Source organism: Anopheles darlingi, chromosome 2 (genome assembly GCF_943734745.1).
Source record: "Anopheles darlingi chromosome 2, idAnoDarlMG_H_01, whole genome shotgun sequence".
Classification (NCBI taxonomy): domain Eukaryota; kingdom Metazoa; phylum Arthropoda; class Insecta; order Diptera; family Culicidae; genus Anopheles; species Anopheles darlingi.
In genome coordinates this window covers 84,291,902-84,310,377 of record NC_064874.1, presented here as the reverse complement: position 1 = coordinate 84,310,377, position 18,476 = coordinate 84,291,902, and the positions used below count along the sequence as shown (strand labels likewise).

General features: G+C 41.6%; 1 protein-coding gene across 5 annotated transcripts; it reads right to left on the bottom strand.

Annotated features, from left to right (window-relative positions):
• Positions 1-28: 28 nt before the first annotated feature.
• On the bottom strand, positions 29-15,684 carry LOC125950411 (nicotinate phosphoribosyltransferase). Of its 5 annotated transcripts, none has more exons than XM_049678380.1 (12): positions 15,667-15,684; positions 14,322-14,443; positions 11,951-12,121; positions 11,758-11,884; positions 11,603-11,686; positions 11,395-11,522; positions 6,885-7,025; positions 6,638-6,809; positions 5,070-5,693; positions 2,696-2,961; positions 2,214-2,623; positions 29-2,144 (listed from the first exon to the last, which is right to left on the bottom strand). In XM_049678380.1, the coding sequence occupies exons 2-12, from the start codon at positions 14,425-14,427 to the stop codon at positions 2,067-2,069; spliced, it is 2,307 nt and encodes a 768-aa protein (XP_049534337.1). In that variant the 5' UTR covers positions 14,428-14,443; positions 15,667-15,684; the 3' UTR covers positions 29-2,066. The 5 variants fall into 5 exon arrangements, with proteins under 5 accessions (XP_049534337.1, XP_049534338.1, XP_049534336.1 ...); XM_049678381.1 differs by lacking the exon at positions 15,667-15,684 and adding an exon at positions 14,945-14,971; XM_049678379.1 differs by lacking the exon at positions 15,667-15,684 and adding an exon at positions 14,856-14,964.
• Positions 15,685-18,476: the final 2,792 nt, after the last annotated feature.

Sequence of the window (18,476 nt, the reverse complement as noted above, 5' to 3'; positions counted from 1 at the left end):
TAAGCACAAAGAAATTTATTTAGTTTCGAATTATCCCGACAGTTTAGTAACAGTTTTATTAGCTTTATCTTTTAGGCTTGTTATACATTGTTGATTAATTAATCTCGGGATTTCAGAGATCCTTACAAACACCACGCAAGCTTACACTCCAGAAACTGGTTTGCTTTATTCATGTCGAATGTTGTATTGCCCGCTTTATAATTGGGGTTTCCAATATCAATTATCTTCTTATAACCTCCAAGGTACCAACGTAGTAAAGAGATGTCCAAAGTGGTTTATCTGTAGTATACCGGCGTTCCGGAATTCCAACGAAATTCGTACGATCACCCAATTCCGGGATTCGTTCGTTTCTTGGTTTCAAAGATGATCTAACAATTGCTGGTTGCCCCCTAGAGGAATGCAATTTCGTGTAGTGCAGTTAGGTGGAAAGTGTGGCTTTTGATATCGTTAAGTCTATGGTTGTCTTAAAAATTCTATGTAACTACGTTTGCCATTCGTATCTCTAATCAAACATGTGGTCGCGGTGTGTGAAATTCGAGCTTATGCCATGAAAGCTTATTTAAATCGAACCTATTGAACTGAGGAGTAAAATGAACGTTGATAGGTAAAATAAATATCACAACTATGGCAAAGCGCTCTTTGCTTGCTGCTGCGACAGCGTGCATTGTGATGGTAGAGGCTCCTACATGCTCGGCAGCATTGCTGTGCGTGATCGCTAGTGTTCTGGGCCCTGCCTTGGCTTCGTGCTCGTGTCCTGCATATCAATAAGGCACAGTGATATTCACTTTAGCTACATTACATCTCACACAATCTGTTGATTTATTTAAATCAATTCCTACAAGTTAATTTCATAGAATATGTTACGGTTCCCAAAAGCATTTCGCATGGGATTAGTTGCATCAAAAGTTTTCCAATTCCTATCCAATGGTCAATATCCTTGCTATCCAGCCAAACGATACGGGCAGCATTTTCATTTTAATTGATCAAAGATTGAGCAATCTGAAGCTCCTGCCACCGACCGATGCGTTCCTTCACATACGCGGGCTCGTCAAACGTTCCCATTCAATGGTAAAAGTGTTACTATATACTATTCGTAATGACAACAAATCTAGGTTTATCACAATATTGGGTGTCTGTTTTTCTCTTCTCTCACTTTTGCTAGGCTTACGAGAGACTAACATTTAACGCAATTTCCTCCAAATATTTCGCTGCAGGAATAACAAAGACACAGATGCTACGGCTGCAGCTATCCATATCGCCGGGCATCGTGCATTTCCAACTGTTGACTTTTTCCAACTTACTGTCCAGCAATGCTGTGTTGTGAGTTACGACTTTTGTACTTTCAGCACTCAAATTCCAGTTTGCGAACACACCTGCGCCAGGAAATTGTTCTTCTATCTTCGTATAACGGTATTCAATGAAACGTGACATGTTATTAATAAAATAGGTGCGATAGAAAAATGTTTTGCTAAACTTATTCCTTTTTATCCTCTTAACATATCCTATGGTGTAGGGCAGGATCAAGATAAAACGAAGGAATGCTTTTAATCGGTCCCGTAGCTTGACCGTTCGGTGGAGACAAGTACTATATTGTGCTGTATCGAATGTGACTTTTCTTATCGATATTAAATAAGCTTTCATAATCAACCTAACCGTGAGTCAACTCTTAATAAAGTTCTTAAAGACTCAAGGCTTAATGGATGGCAACGAACCTGGTCCGGTATGGTTTTACGCCTTTCCTCCTTCCTGCCACACTGAGCAACTGCAACACTGAGCAAAACAACCGATAAAACTTGGACCAAGTCAGAAAAGCATTGGACCCAGCACCACACCGTACAGGAACGTTCTCTTTTGAAATCGTTTTCGCAAAAATCTAAACTACTTCTGCGGTTCACTCACTAACCGAGTACCAAAGCAAAAAAAATTAAACACATATCAAGAACTTGGAAAACAAAACCTATTGCAACACTTCCCAACGATGAAAAGGAGGTTATAAGCAGCAGGAGCAACACGTTACACGAGACGATGATGCTTCTTCCAGGACGACTTTTGAAAAAGCAAGCTTATCATGAAAGCTCGCCAATCGGGGCATTCTGCAGCCATAGTTCGTGTATAAAGTTGTACAAATTATCACTCACGGCAACCTGAAACGAAAAAACCAAAAATCTTGGCGATTAGAGAACGGTTCGATAACACAATCGCCAATTTGTTACCTTGTAAGGTGTCGGGTTCAGTGTGCGCTTATGATCCTGGCGTAAGGTCTTCAGCGATACCTGTACCCGCTCACGAACCTCTTCCAGCGAAGGCAATACTTGTGCCACTTTGCCCTCTGTCCAGTATACTCGATATAATGGTTCAACCTGCGTCGGAATGACGTAAGCACGCTTTGACTCCTGGAATGGATGGCGACACAGAACCTTCTGCCCCATCTCAGGGGGATTTTCGTCGACTCGCTGCAGCAGATCGATCAATGCATGGCCATCGGCACCATACAGCCGAAATACATTCTTGTTGCCCGGCATCGTCACCTTGCCGACGTCCTGACTCAACTTAATGCGGGGTTGACCGTTAATCTCTACCATCTTGTATACGCATCCCAGTGCAGGTTGACGTTGGCAGGTTACTATAAAATGACACCCCGGGATAGATAATTAAATTGAGAAAGGAATAATACTTCTAAAGATAATCTTCTTACCCAGATGTGTGCCGATACCGAAACAATCGATCTTGTGACCCTGCTCATTGAGACTCAGTATAGTTTCCTCGTTGATGTCGTTGGAAGCCACGATCGTCAGCTTGCTGAACCAGGGCAGCTTAAAGCGTTCGGCGATTCGCTCGAATGTTTCACGCGCCAAGCAGCTCAGATAGGCCAGATCACCTGAATCGATGCGGATACCGATCGCACGGAAGCCTTGTTCATTCAAGGCAAGAGCCACGGCACAGAAGTTGAGTAAACCGCTCCTGCGAATACCAAAAGAACAGGTCGAAACACGACGTGCACGTGGTGGAAGGGCAAACGCCACAAGCACACGCACGGACACGTAACGCTACTGTTATCAACTGTTATCGTGCTTTTACCAACTTACAATAGATAATAGGATTAGACCATAGTAAAGAAGAATTTTGTTTGTTTTAATTTCTTCCAATCAGCAAACAGCGGTTAGACATTGAACATAGAAAAACAACTAGTTGGGAATAGAATAAATAGACACCGAAAATCATGCAAACATGCACTAAAATGAAAGAACAATCAACTGCTGTGTCACTATGAACGAATGAAAGAGATTTGAATTCCAGCACCAAAGCTATAATGGCAAACATGTCTAGTTGGTTCCCAAGCAATTAGTGTAACTACAAAGATAACCCATATACAGAAATACAAAACGCCTAACCAGCAGTAATAAACCCTATGCTAACCTCATAACGAATTGGTCGATCAACTCCATACACCAAAAGCTTTTACCAACTTCTAAAAGATGCTGCACAAGCCAACAACTTTCACTGTGATGGCGTGCGATTGTGTGTAGTAAAAATATGTGAGTAGATAATGTGAAGTGTTTGTATTAAAAGAAATGAATTTATTTTTAAGAAATTAAAAAATAATCAAAATACTTGGTCGTCGTAAGTGTTGGAGAATAAAGAAAGTAGAATAAAATGGTTTCGTAACAAGCAGAAATCAACAAACGATTCGTTGAAAACAATCGCAAAAAGTGTAATATTCGTATGAGATAGATTGCTCTGGTATCTTAGGAGAAACATGATCAAATGCAATATATGTAAAAGAGAAAATAAAGTATAATGATCAGTGAAACGACTAAAGCGATGAACTATCACCCACCACCAGCGACTCATGATCTTGCCTTGGCGAACAAACAGCAAACAGCATTGTCCGACATTACTCAAACTACCTAATGCCTGACTTATTCTGACAAGCCATGCAGAGTGCTCTCTCTCGGACTGTGGAAGTACAGATGTTTGAAATTTTGGTTCGACAACGAAACGAATCAAATGTAGAAAACAAGGGAGGAACGAAATAATTGGGACGGAAAAGTTCTACCAAACCAAAACTAACGATTGATAAGGCGCCGGAGATGTGTTACTCCAATTTCGGGAATGATCGAATTGGCGGCTGTAGTTCGTATGAAATTCCAGCAAAACAAATTGTCTGACAGGATTCAACAGAGGATTAGGCATTCTTTGGTAACATCGAGACCAATCAGATCCAAAAGCTGTTCAACATTTTTCTCCAGCATTAAAAACTCATTTCAAATTAGTTTGTTTTACTTTTCAGCAACCAGATTCGAACATTCATATCACCAAATTTCCGAAATGTGTCCAGCAACAACCACCATTCATTTTCACTGTCACGTTGGAAAGTCCTTGGCAATCGATGATCGGCTATTGCGCAGCGAAAAGCAGTGGTTCTGGGATGAGACAACAGAAAACCAATGATACTATATTAAGGAACAACGATCTGACCAGTGATGAAAAATGGAACGAAACGAACACTAGATGTGTCTAAGATGTGTACAACATCTAAGGTAAACCTGGACACACCTTGCGTACTAATACCCCTGGCCGTAAACGATCATGCAGTCGTGAAGTTAGTAGAAGGATCACAACAAAAGCAAAGGCTAACCGATAAAGTGATAAACACAAAACACAAAAAAGAAATTGAAACCCATGCCTGGACGAGACTTGCAATCAAAAACCAAAAAACTGTACAGAACCGGAAGTTAGCAGCTAAGCTTTTCCATATCCGGCATATCCCAAACACATGCGTGTAGTGTTTCTGTGTATGTGTGATCGGTGTTAGTTAGTGAGAGAATCCTTTGAGCCCGGGACAACGTGAACGTGACAAAAAAAGGGTAACAAAAAGCTACACGTTCTGAGGCAAGCATAAGCTAACCAATGCTGGAGGGACGGCTCAGACTCGCTCTAGGAGTGTATGGTGAACAGGAGCGCATCAACAACTCAACCAAACAAGAGAACCGCACCTCGAACGGGAGGGAGAACATCAGCGTTGGAGGTTGCGTGTCGGGTGTGTACGCCGTTCGTGCCATCATTACCTGAAGGACTTTCCAACGGATTTCAGGTGGTGAATCATGGTGTTCAGTGCCTCACAGTTCGCGCATCTGGTGATCTCTTCAGCTTCCTCTGCTTGTTCGTGCTGTTCGATTTCGTCAAGCTGGCCTTCGTCAGCTTCGTCGTCAGCTTCATCGCCGTTAGATACCGTTATCAGTATGTTTTGATCTTCCATATCTTCATCATTGCCATTTTCATCATTTTTTGGTGAGTTTACGTCTTCAACCACAATCGACGTGGTTGGTATTTGGTCTTCTCCATCTGCTCCTTCTGCTGACGGAGGACTCTCTTCCGCCGCAACTTCTGGAGCAGGAAGACCCTCTGTTTCGTCCAGGCTCCTGGAGACTGGTTCCTCCGGTGCTGGTTCGGACTCGACTGCCGCATCTTCAGTCAACTGTTCGATTTCAGCTTCAGCCGGTTGGCCGCATTCTTCGGTGGCGCATCCATTGCATTCCTCTTCCGGGATCTCTGACAGTGTTGTAACTATGAACGGCTGAAGTAACTCTTCCGAGCTCCCACCGTGCATTCGCCCAACACAGAAAGGATCGCAAACGATCGTATCGGGTGCATCGAGCAGATCTACGGTCGGTTCGCCCAGCAGTTTGTCACTGATGTAGGGCAACAGCAAATGGTGCGAACAAACGGCAGTAAAGAGCGCGAACGATTTGAGTGTAGATTATTTTGGGAGAGACAGTATGTCATTACAACGAAATTCCGAAGCTGCTTTGCCCAGAAGACCCACAATAAGCAAAAAGTGGACGCGCACACAAAAAGCCACGCATAGCCACAGGCGGACAGATCGTTTAAGAGCAACACATTTTAAGGTAAGATAAACATTAGGCAGAATGGGAATGGTGGATGTGTTTTTTTAACATGAGAAGCAACACTTTCATTGATGAGATAACAAGAATAAGGAAGCACGTGCCCCGGAACCCTTGATCGTAATTCAATTACGATAGTGTACGAATGGAAGCAAACCCAAAGAATCTTCGATTTTAATCTCTCAGTTTCCATTGATATCGCTGTCAGACAGTGTTTCATCTTGGTGTATCATATCACCAATTCCAATAGGAAAAGCTCATTATATCTGTTGACTCGCGTCAGCAATGCATAACCAATCACATCGACTACTGGACCAGGACCAGAGTTTCTGCAGACACAAGAAACGTTTGGACAAAGTAGGAAACAAATTACACAATCGCAAAGTGTCTGGTCACTATACTAGATACACAATTTATAAAAAGACGGGAGGATAGAACATTGGGTAATGGAATATGAAAAAAATCCGAAATAGAAGGTATAAGAAAACAAACTCAATAATGTCCACACTACGAAACAAAACGTAAACCACGTTCATAGCCAAAACCGTTTCCATACTTTGAATGGAAAATGTAAGGAAAGGATAAAATATAGGTAGAAAACAGGCAAGAAAGGAAATGAAAAAATGAAACTCAAGGAAACAACCAGAACAAAGGAGAAAACAGTAGAACAAAGGAGAAAAACAGAATAGCACACACTTCATCCGAGAGAGTAGAGCCTAGAAGCGGAATACCTCTTGACATCGTACGTGTCGACTAGTGCCATGAAGCCATCCGGGAAGGCGATCGCGAAAGAAACCATGGCCGCCAGCTCGCCTTCGCTACTCTCGTCCGTCGATACATCTAGAACGCTTGTCAACTGCGCTCGGTGTTCTATGGCCAGCTCTAGCAGATCTCGTGTTGTTCCTACCGTGGCGGGTCGGGAGAGATTCAAACGGTAAAACTTTTGAACCGAACCGAAGGAAAAGTTTCATTACTTACCATCTTCCTTGTGCTGCAGGACACGTGTCTTCAGCTCATCGATCCCGGTAAACGATGTGATGTAGGCGTGAGCGTGAGTACCTTTCACAGGAATGTTGAACAACTTCCCGGCCAGTACGTTCGATGTACCATCGAACCCACCTGATGAAGAGAAGAGTAAGAGGGCAGTATTTCGTTTATTGCAATCATTGCCCTATTAGCACGCATCGCATGCGAGAAGGCAGAGCGTATATCAAAATCATCTTGAGCTCCGTTAGTATTACTTGGTTGAGAATAATTTATCAGAATAGATAACAACAGTGCATATAACAACATTTAACAATTAGCTATAACTTATACAAACAACAACTACAACAAACATCGACTACTTCTGCTCGTTTGCCTAAAGTATCAACAATGATCACGTGTTTGATAACAATATCACTTTCATGAAAGTGTAAAAAAATCGTAAAAAACGAAATACCACGGAAGAGGCATCATTTCCTCTATTCAAATGCTTTCGAACGTGCAAACAAGCCATCAGTAGCCACATCCTAATACCAACCATAGCACATTTGCTAAAGGATGAATCAGGAAGAGAGGGTAGTTTCCTAAGGTGTACACGGTAAGGTTATTGATCAATCTTTGCTAGGAAAAACCACGGCTACGGGGAAACTTACGCTTCGAAAGGACGCCCACTAGATGCAAAAGGCACTGAGGAAACTATTCCACCCAAGTATTCTGCAATTATTTGTTCGGCTTTACGTCATGCAGCTTCATGAGCAATTTCACCTGCAGTTTTTTTTTGGTTTTTTCCCATCCCGTTTCCCATCGCTGCAGCCATTTTTTAACACTGCGTTTATGAGTGAGCGATGGGCTTGGAGCTTTTGGGAAGGCTGTTTTCAGAATAAAACACGACGAATTGCGCGTGTGGCCGTGGGCTGATGTGATTTTGCCTACATTTTATGACTACAAATTGATTAGTAACAGTAACACCGTAGTGCCTTTTCGTGTTTCTTTTTATATCCAACATGAAAATGCCATGCGATTTCCATGCGCATCATTCTGACGGTGGCGGTGACAAATGTATGTCTGCAAAGACACCAGCAGCGAGGCGTTGTATCGATGCTCGGGAATCGCCAATTTCGACAGGAAACAGTAAGTTTAAATGCCATACAATCAGGTTATACATAAATTCAGGCTTAGGTTCGGCTTTTATTCCCTAGCATGGGAAATGCAAATAAATATAATTAATTGTGTAGGCTTGACTTGAACCTTATGCTAGAGCCTAGCGCCTCCTTCAACAACGTGATTCTCATCTCTGGCCTATTTCATGGATATATAATCATCCGCATTCAGTGTCCACCAAACACTGTTCTAGTAAAGTAAAACACAATCTCCAGCGACGAGCCAAAGTAATGAAGGTTCTGTTCGATCAGATTCCGATTTATGAGCAAACCAACTCCTTTGGCGAGCTCCAGGACAATTGTGAGCACTATTTATGAACTGTGCCTAGAGCCACGTCAGTACATAGACAGGACGATTGCGTGTCACATAAAAATCTTCGTACAGTCGAAGCTGACAAACGATACGGCATTCCAAGCATAAAGGGTTCTCGCAGACTCGTGTAGACGATAGCCCCTTGAGCAACCAGCTGGAGCATTAGTTATGGCACACGGTCGTTTGGCAATTTTTGCCGGGCAATTCGCAAAAACACACTGCTGAACACTTTGGGCTGGTTGATGTCGACGACGGTTGTAGACGAGAGCGACACGAAAATGATCTTTATAGACTGCGTGTAAGGAGAAATTGATAAAACCTTAGGCACGTCTAAGGATGTTCACCATCGTACAAACCATTTTTAGATCCGTCCAGTTTATGTGGAATAATATGGGGCTCTCCGTATAGCGAAGGGTGCTGCACCGACTGTCTGGTCGTCCATGTTACGAAGGACCTTAGCAACTGTTCCATGAACGTGTTGTAGAATAGGTGTGCGATGGCGCCTTGCGTAACTTGATACACATCGTTATTTCGGTGGCCATCACTTGCTTACTTTTTGGGCGAGGTATCGTTCGCTCTCCATTACCAAACTGCAGGTAGTTCCCGTGGAATTCTTGCTAATGATATTTTAATTACAATCGACAACACAATTAACTGGCAGAAGTTCAACAGCTAGAGTAACTTTAGGATTAAGTGGTTTAAGGCATACCCGCGACTAGTTGAAGTCTTGAGTAATGCTGTTAGTTAGCACACGAACTGCCTATCTTGTGGGCTCGCACGTCTTGCTCGAATCGTAAAATCGTAAATCGAAAAATGTGTCGCTTTCACCGATAGTCCAGTGAATAAAACACAAGAATTTGGCAACTGTAAGGATATCCAACATCATGCAACAATCTCGTTACTTGATAGCTCTTCTCGTTACGTGCTTCGTGATCATTTGTGGCGGGAAAGACCAATGGCAGGTGGAACATACCGAGGGATTCGATTGCCGTACTTTCTTGCCAAATCGTCGTACACAGGATGTTAACCGGGATTTTCTCAACTTTCGCACCTGGTATATCTATGCCAGGCATGATCTCCATCCAAGCACCATCTCCCTCTTCCACTTACCAAGCGAAGTTTCTGCTGCGCCCGACTGCGTTCGTGTGCTTACAGATGCGGTGCGCGGATTGGTTCGCTTTCAGTTCGATTGCCCAGAATGGGGCAATCTGTTCAGCGTGGGACTCTATGCGCTTGATTCCTCCAGCAGAACCTACCAGCAGAAAATACTTCAGCCTCAGTATCTGTACAGTAGGAGGATGGCGCCGATTAAGGTACTCGATACGGACAGTAACACGTATGTCGTGATCTACAGCTGCCAAAAGACATCTGATAGAAAGGTACCCATTGGCAGGTTGCTGTTTCTGGTGCGAATGGAATTGTACGATCGGTTTACACCGCCATTGGGATTGGTGGAGTTGCTGAAGGTCGTCATGCCGAACATGACCATTGCACCGACTCGCCGCCAGAGACTTAGTGACGGTTCCCGGATGATGGAAAAGTGTGATTGCAGTGCAGCAATAAGACGTATTCAGCAGGAGAACGAGGAGTACTTTAAGCGGGAAGTAGCGTTAGTAAGAGAACGGGCAGATCATAAGCAACGATTTGCGGCCGGACTGCGTAACTTTTTCGGTTCTCTGCTAGTGTTTTCGTTGTGTATGATCTGCGTGAACAAGATGATCGATACGTTCGTGTTCGAGCTGGAGTATGCTGATCCAGTACATCGGATTGCCTCTTCGTGTATGGGTGCATAGTCTAGCAATAAACTGTGCTAAGACTAAAGGTTGGAATGTACAACATTGCTACTATAATGCTGAATCAAAATACATTTAACATGCAGGATGGATTCCGAAAAAATAATGATTCATACCAAACATTATTTGTTGAAAATAGAGCGTAGTTTTCTTCAAAGGGTTCGTCCGTTTCGGGTTTCACCATCTCCAGCAAGAAACAATCATGCAAAACCTCACGATAGCAAATATAACCTTCAGCTGCATTCTGCAACAATGACGCACCAGCTTTAGCGCCAAGGACGTATGCTTCCGGTTGCAGAATTATGATTGTTTGATCGTTGAAGCAATTGTCGCACGCGTCACACTACCTCACCGCCGTTCATTGCGTTCTAGGGGTGATTGTGTAAGCGGGTATGCTTCTCTATCGGATGCGCGCTTTCCTGAATTCGATCGGAATTAATCGAAAACTCTACCTCGGTTTCAAGGCTATCGCGAATCGTTTAGGAATCCCGAACTTTTTTCTTTCCAGCAACAACGTGGTGAAGAGGGCAGTGCACACCTTGATTGCACTTTACTAAGCAAGAAGTATGCGGAGTTAGGCATGCTAGAACGTTACCAGCATGACGACGACAGGTTCGTGATTCCTCAATCGCGCATTTGCCATTGACATTGACTGAAGTGAACGGTGTATGAAATTGTGCATTTTTGTCCCACTCCAACCCACTCTGCGGAAACGCCCGCGTTTGCATACAGTGCCCGTGTACAAAGGCTGCACCGTTTGATGCGGCAAATTGTTTGATATTTGAGCGCTCGTATCTAACGGGTCGAATGGCAAAACAATGTTTGCCATTGTCAAGGTAATCTATACAGCCCATGACGATCAGCATAGTTCGTTTCGGGTCTCCCGGCAACCTGTCAACGAAGGCAAAGGTGATGGTAACTTAGTCGCGTCATTCCTGAACGCCTGCGGAAGTTTTCCGTGTGAAAATTCAGTTGCAATCTTCGCTAACAACAAACAGTGTTGCTCGTTGGCCTTTGGCATATCGTCAAGGTAACGCGCTGGCTGGATACGAAATACCAAAAAACACTTTTAGCGTCCCAAGGGCTACGACAGCTCAAAGTAGGGAAAATAATCTGGCACTTTCCTTTTCAAGCCCCATCACGACCGTGAATCGAACCAGCGTCAATTTTACGTCACACTTCGACTACCGTTAGCCAGCTATTGGAAGTAAGAATTGTTCGACCTGGGATACACTCACCAATATAGGAATATTTGGAAGCAGATAGGCCACCGTCCGGACCTTGAGCACGACGAAGTCCAAACTCGAGCAAATGTATGTGCTTTCCAGCAACCATTCGATATCGTGCCGCGTTTGTAGCCATTAAGCTGGAATGAAACGAGACGATCGACTAGTTTAAGTTGAGAGTTATAGAGATTTTGTAACGTAGTTAACGGAGCTCACTCACCTAGCGTAATTTACCAGCGTCAGTAGCGTGGTTTCTAGCAGCTGCACTATAATCAATGGTCCTGCTACCTTAATAAGTGGCACTCTGGTTAAAGGAAAAAAAAAATTTTTTTCGCTTATGCTCACCATCCTACAACAATGCACTGTAGGTCTTACCTCGGAAACGCTACCGATCCTTCCTCAATTGCGTACAACGTGACGTCCTTTGCCGTCAGTTGGCTAAGGTATTCAAAGAAGTCTTCTTCGATGCCTTGCGGTAAAGCATGCTTCAGATATTCAATGTCTGGTAATGAGAAAGCACCATAGATTTGTTTTTAAAAAGTCTCTATTTTGACGCAACGTTACATACCTGTTTCCGAGTAGTGGAAACTGTCGAGAAACTTCAGACACTCCTCCAGCCCGGCAAAAATAGTGAATTCGCCCTGGAACGGGTTCGTGCGAAAGAACAGGTCAAAGACCGCATGATCATCAATTTTTCCCGATTTCCAGTAGGCGTATGCCATCGTTATCTGGTACAAGTCTGTAAGCAGAGGAAAGCTACTGTTAGCATTAAAAAAATCATGTATAAATAAAAATTTGATGCAGTACCTCAAAACTGCACTCATGCATCTGATGCATCACTACATATTCGCCTCTCATTACTACAAATAATTTCTTCAACTTAAAATCTCTATTATGAAACTAACATTAAGATTGACTCGCCATAAGTGCAATTGTAAGCTACAACACTGTCATAAGCACTGTGTCCAGTGATTCGTTCGATAAGATTATGATTATGATTTATTAGCGTTTAAATAAACTTCCTGATATTCTGTTGCACTTAAAAATCGTAGCCCAACATTAAAGATGACGCAAAAAGATATGTTTAAACAAAAACCATGTTTAACATTTCATAGCCAGTGCACCAACAATAAAAAGAACCTTCACTGCATCAAGATACATGGGCGACTTGTTCTTATCAACAACTCTACAGACGATCAGGGTACATGATGCCTGGCTAAGCCTGCCCTACAACCAAGCCCGCACCAAGCATTACAATCTCGTTACTAATTGCACGACAAAACAGCTGCGATAACGCAAACTTCCCATCTGCCACTGGGTATACCACGATAACGATAATGTAGTTAAAATTAGGTTACCAGTGATGTAAAACTTGTCTGATGCACGTTAAGGTGGGGCTTCGGTAATTCATTGCTTCGCATTTACTTTTCTCATTTTTTATGAGTGCTTGTTCTTTCAAGAGTATTGTGTAAAATTTTGGGATCAATCGAAGCCAGACTGACAAAGATATTGATTTTGAAAATCCGCTCAATGCTTCTCGCAAGGCTCAATGCTTCTCGCTACTTTGAATCGCGTTTCCCAAAACCTACATTTTCAAAGTCGGTGCCCATCGTAGCTAAAAACTACTGGTCCGATCGATTTGAAATTTTGAACACATAATCTGTATTTGCTAGGTAGCCCCGTCGAGTCGACTCGTTTATAAAAATGATTGATACCTTATAATCATTATGTAAAACTCCTTTTTTGAGGCAACATTGAAAAAAGCAACACTTTTTCAACTTAAAAAATCTGCCAAAATTTGAAATATGGGAAATTCTGTAAAAACTCGACGGGCTACCTGGATAAACTTATAATCTACCAAAAGAACATTTTTGCAAACTCGCCTTTCAAAACGGGATGAACGTAGTTTTGATCAAATCTTCCTCAAAAGAAAACCAAATATTCTTGAATAGTTGTAGTTTAATATGAAATTCATTTGAAAATATAACATAGAATGGTTTCTTCACTAAAAATCGTCAAAAATGAGCCTTTCTTAACCCGAAATAACCAAAGCCTCCCCTTAAATAATGTTTGATCTGTGACCGATAAAGCGTAACACACTGAACCTCACGGCAAGTTATCATGTCGTGCGCGGCCTTCGAACAACATAGTCGACGGAGACGGTCCCCATGATCTTAACCTTTCGTTAGTCCATAGCCAATGCCCCAGAGGTGGATTTGATTCATGTGCCCCCCATCTCGTCCGTGCCCACTTGCGCGGACCCCCATTCAAGGTCTGAGTGACGAATGTAGTACGTAGTAGAGCGTAGAGCAGCAAAATGCAATCGGTTGTACCCGCGGAGTACGTTCTCATGAATGACATCGAAATCGAAAGTGGTAATCATTGATTAGCCCCCGGTGTGCCAAGAACAGATTATCAAACGATTATTTTAATAACAAAAGACGTGGATTGCAATTTCCGAATAGTAAGCTAACAATTGGTAAGCTTATAAATTTAAAATTTTCATCAACAAGAAAGATTTTTGAGTATTTCTCTTCCGATGCACGGCTAAATACGTGTGTTTCGTCGCCTTGACTATCTTTGGCCTTTATGCAGAATCCGTGCACCGCGCTCTGGACGAAACAAAAAAAAACAGGTTTGGCTTAAAATGTTGGCCTTCTCGTGCATGGCAAATCGCATGTTTTATTCGGCGATAAAGAGGAAGCTGCACTTCTGCAGGCTACTAAATACTAGAATCCGAGTCGTCTCGTTTCTGGGTCACTTTATCATAAAAATCAGAGCACACCATTTGTGGCTTCGCCAAACCCGATCCATAGATCTAGTGCGTAGCTCCAATTTCTGCTATCTCAAGCCTTCTAGTCACGTTGAAGGTACTCGTTTCATCATTTTTCAGACCGATCAGCAGGATAGTGATGCAAGAAACCTCGTCTACTACTTACCGGTGAGGAGTGGCTGTACCACGCTGTTATGGTAGTGACGATTCCAACTGTTGCGGCCAGCGGCAAACGCGCTGTCCTCGGACAACTCGCGGTTCATCGTGGACATTTAGCTGTGAAATTAGCTGATTAGTTAAATGAACTGATTAGAGGCTTAGGCCAAACACTACGATCCACAAACACACACACACACACTAGTCACTGATCGCACGCGGAATCTCCTCCGGCGGATATTACAAAATACGTAAACGAAGAAGAAACCCGGACTGCCGTGCCGGGTTTGTTACGTGAGTTTCGGAAGCAGAAAGCACAGGATCACGACAAACGGATAATTTGGAACCGGAACCAGATAGAACAGAACAGAACAAACTGATCCGGTTGAAGCCTGGCGAGAAAATGAATGGAAAATTGGCGCTCTGGCGCCGTGCGTGCGTGCTCTGCGAGAGCGGCGCGGGCGCGATTCACGAATCTCGTTGGTCTCGTAGTAAATAGTAGTAGCGTAGTAGCGCGGGAAGACAAGGAATTTAGCTACGGAACCATTAAACTGGGGATTTCCATCAAACATGCAGATTTCTTAACACTTTTCCACCGTTTTTTTTACGAAAAATTTACGAAAAATATTTAACCGCGACCGCGTTGAAGGTATTTTGAAGGACACAATTGACAGCTGACCCAGTCGGCCGTGAGAAGCGTTTTTCTATCCAGTGAGCAGTGCAAAGATCTTCTCACTATAGAAATGCCATAGTCTCCCTTTAGTCTCCGTCTAGTCTCTCGAACAACGATCCTTATGGCTACCCAGTGTGCAATGAGCAGACCCCTCCGCCTGCGACGCAGCGAGAGGAAGACTGAGGCGGTTGAAAACGAAACCCCCGCTGCCTGCGACAGGGTCGAGGAAGGGGCAAATGCGACGCTCACTATGAAACCGTTCGTTGGCAGCGGGGGAAAGAGCGGAAGAAACCGCGCGGAGGAGGAGGTTTCGCGCGCGAGCTTGTGGGACGCGGCTGCGGAGGGGGAAGGGCGGAATGGGAAGAGAAGAAGGGTGAACGAAAACGAACGCGAGCTTGTGGGTTTCGATTACGAGGGGCGGGAAGGGCGCAAGAGTCGAGGGGCGATTCGAACGGCAGCGCGCAAGAGAAGGGAACAGAAAAACGAAACGGAGCAACCCCGATCGCAATTCGGCTAAGTCCGGATCGCGGCAGTCGAAATTTTTCTAAGTCCCGGGAAGAACGCGTTCCGCTGACGGTGCAGTGCAATTGCAGCCAAGTGTTTGTCGCTAATGTAGTGGAAAGTGATAGTGAAGCTGTAGGTGTTGATTGCAGTCCACATGCAAGGTAAGATAAAACATTACCCCGGAAGTAATCTAATATTTTGATGTTTTTTTCCTCTCCGACATGTGCCCAGCATTGTGCATCGATGGAAGAAACCACGCCAACGATCGGTGTACGCGGTGCGGTCTACAGCGATCATCATCGGCGAACCAGAATGAGATTGAGAATGAGAATGAGAATGAGAATGAGAATGAGAATGAGAATGAGAATGAGAACGAGAATTATCGCAATTTCTGAAAAATTTCTCAATTTCTGAGAATTTTCTAAGTTTCTCAGAAGTTTTTCAATTTCTGAGAATTTTCTCAATTTCTGAAAATTTTCTCAATTTCTGAGAATTTTCTCAATTTCTGAAAATTTTCTCAATTTCTGAGAATTTTCTCGCTTTCTGAGAATTTTCTCGCTTTCTGAGAATTTTCTAAGTTTCTCAGAAGTTTTTCAATTTCTGAGAATTTTCTCAATTTCTGAAAATTTTCTCAATTTCTGAGAATTTTTCAATTTTTGAAAATTCTTTCAATTTCTGAGAATTTTTCAATTTCTGAGAATTTTCTCAATTTCTGAGAATTTTCTCAATTTCTGAAAATTTTCTCAATTTCTGAGAATTTTTCAATTTTTGAAAATTCTTTCAATTTCTGAGAATTTTTCAATTTCTGAGAATTTTCTCAATTTCTGAGAATTTTCTCGCTTTCTGAGAATTTTCTCAATTTCTGAGAATTTTCTCAGTATCTCAGAAGTTTTTCAATTTCTGAGAATTTCCTCAATTTCTGAGAATTTTCTCGCTTTCTGAAAATTTTCTCGCTTTCTGAGAATTTTCTCAATTTCTGAGAATTTTTCAATTTCTGAAAATTTTCTCGCTTTCTGAGAATTTTCTCAGTTTCTGAGAATTTTCTCAATTTCTGAAAATTTTCTCGCTTTCTGAAAATTTTCTCGCTTTCTGAGAATTTTCTCGCTTTCTGAGAATTTTCTCAATTTCTGAGAATTTTCTCGCTTTCTGAGAATTTTCTCAATTTCTGAAAATTTTCTCGCTTTCTGAAAATTTTCTCAATTTCTGAGAATTTTCTCGCTTTCTGAGAATTTTCTCGCTTTCTGAGAATTTTCTCAATTTCTGAGAATTTTCTCGCTTTCTGAGAATTTTCTCGCTTTCTGAGAATTTTCTCAGTTTCTGAGAATTTTCTCGCTTTCTGAGAATTTTCTCAGTTTCTGAGAATTTTCTCAATTTCTGAGAATTTTCTCGCTTTCTGAGAATTTTCTCGCTTTCTGAGAATTTTCTCGCTTTCTGAGAATTTTCTCAGTTTCTGAGAATTTTCTCAATTTCTGAGAATTTTCTCAATTTCTGAAAATTTTCTCAATTTCTGAGAATTTTCTCGCTTTCTGAGAATTTTCTCGCTTTCTGAGAATTTTCTCGCTTTCTGAGAATTTTCTCACTTTCTGAGAATTTTCTCGCTTTCTGAGAATTTTCTCACTTTCTGAGAATTTTCTCGCTTTCTGAGAATTTTCTCAGTTTCTGATAATTTTCTCAATTTCTGAGAATTTTCTCAATTTCTGAGAATTTTCACGCTTTCTGAGAATTTTCTCGCTTTCTGAGAATTTTCTCGCTTTCTGAGAATTTTCTCAGTTTCTGAGAATTTTCTCAATTTTTGAAAATTTTCTCGCTTTCTGAAAATTTTCTCAATTTCTGAGAATTTTCTCGCTTTCTGAGAATTTTCTCGCTTTCTGAGAATTTTCTCGCTTTCTGAGAATTTTCTCAATTTCTGAGAATTTTCTCGCTTTCTGAGAATTTTCTCGCTTTCTGAGAATTTTCTCAATTTCTGAGAATTTTCTCAGTTTCTGAGAATTTTCTCGCTTTCTGAAAATTTTCTCGCTTTCTGAGAATTTTCTCAATTTCTGAGAATTTTCTCGCTTTCTGAGAATTTTCTCAGTTTCTGAGAATTTTCTCAATTTCTGAGAATTTTCTCAATTTCTGAAAATTTTCTCAATTTCTGAGAATTTTCTCGCTTTCTGAGAATTTTCTCGCTTTCTGAGAATTTTCTCACTTTCTGAGAATTTTCTCGCTTTCTGAGAATTTTCTCGCTTTCTGAGAATTTTCTCGCTTTCTGAGAATTTTCTCAGTTTCTGAGAATTTTCTCAATTTCTGAGAATTTTCTCAATTTCTGAGAATTTTCTCGCTTTCTGAGAATTTTCTCGCTTTCTGAGAATTTTCTCGCTTTCTGAGAATTTTCTCAGTTTCTGAGAATTTTCTCAATTTCTGAGAATTTTCTCAATTTCTGAAAATTTTCTCAATTTCTGAGAATTTTCTCGCTTTCTGAGAATTTTCTCGCTTTCTGAGAATTTTCTCGCTTTCTGAGAATTTTCTCACTTTCTGAGAATTTTCTCGCTTTCTGAGAATTTTCTCAGTTTCTGATAATTTTCTCAATTTCTGAGAATTTTCTCAATTTCTGAGAATTTTCTCAATTTCTGAGAATTTTCTCGCTTTCTGAGAATTTTCTCAATTTCTGAGAATTTTCTCGCTTTCTGAGAATTTTCTCAATTTCTGAGAATTTTTCAATTTTTGAAAATTCTTTCAATTTCTGAGAATTTTCTCAATTTCTGAGAATTTTCTCGCTTTCTGAGAATTTTCTCAATTTCTGAAAATTTTCTCAATTTCTGAGAATTTTCTCGCTTTCTGAGAATTTTTCAATTTTTGAAAATTCTTTCAATTTCTGAGAATTTTCTCAATTTCTGAGAATTTTCTCGCTTTCTGAGAATTTTCTCAATTTCTGATAATTTTCTCGCTTTCTGAGAATTTTCTCGCTTTCTGAGAATTTTCTCGCTTTCTGAGAATTTTTCAATTTTT

Bases quoted from the DNA above. Each gene is read 5' to 3' on its own strand.
- LOC125950411 (XM_049678380.1), bottom strand. From the start codon at position 14,427: ATGTCCACGATGAACCGCGAGTTGTCCGAGGACAGCGCGTTTGCCGCT. The intron at 11,523-11,602 runs GTGAGTGAGCTC...GTTTCATTCCAG, and splicing joins ACGCTGGTAAATTACGCTAG to CTTAATGGCTACAAACGCGG. The intron at 2,962-5,069 runs GTAATGATGGCA...TGGTATTCGCAG, and splicing joins TCCGTTGGAAAGTCCTTCAG to GAGCGGTTTACTCAACTTCT.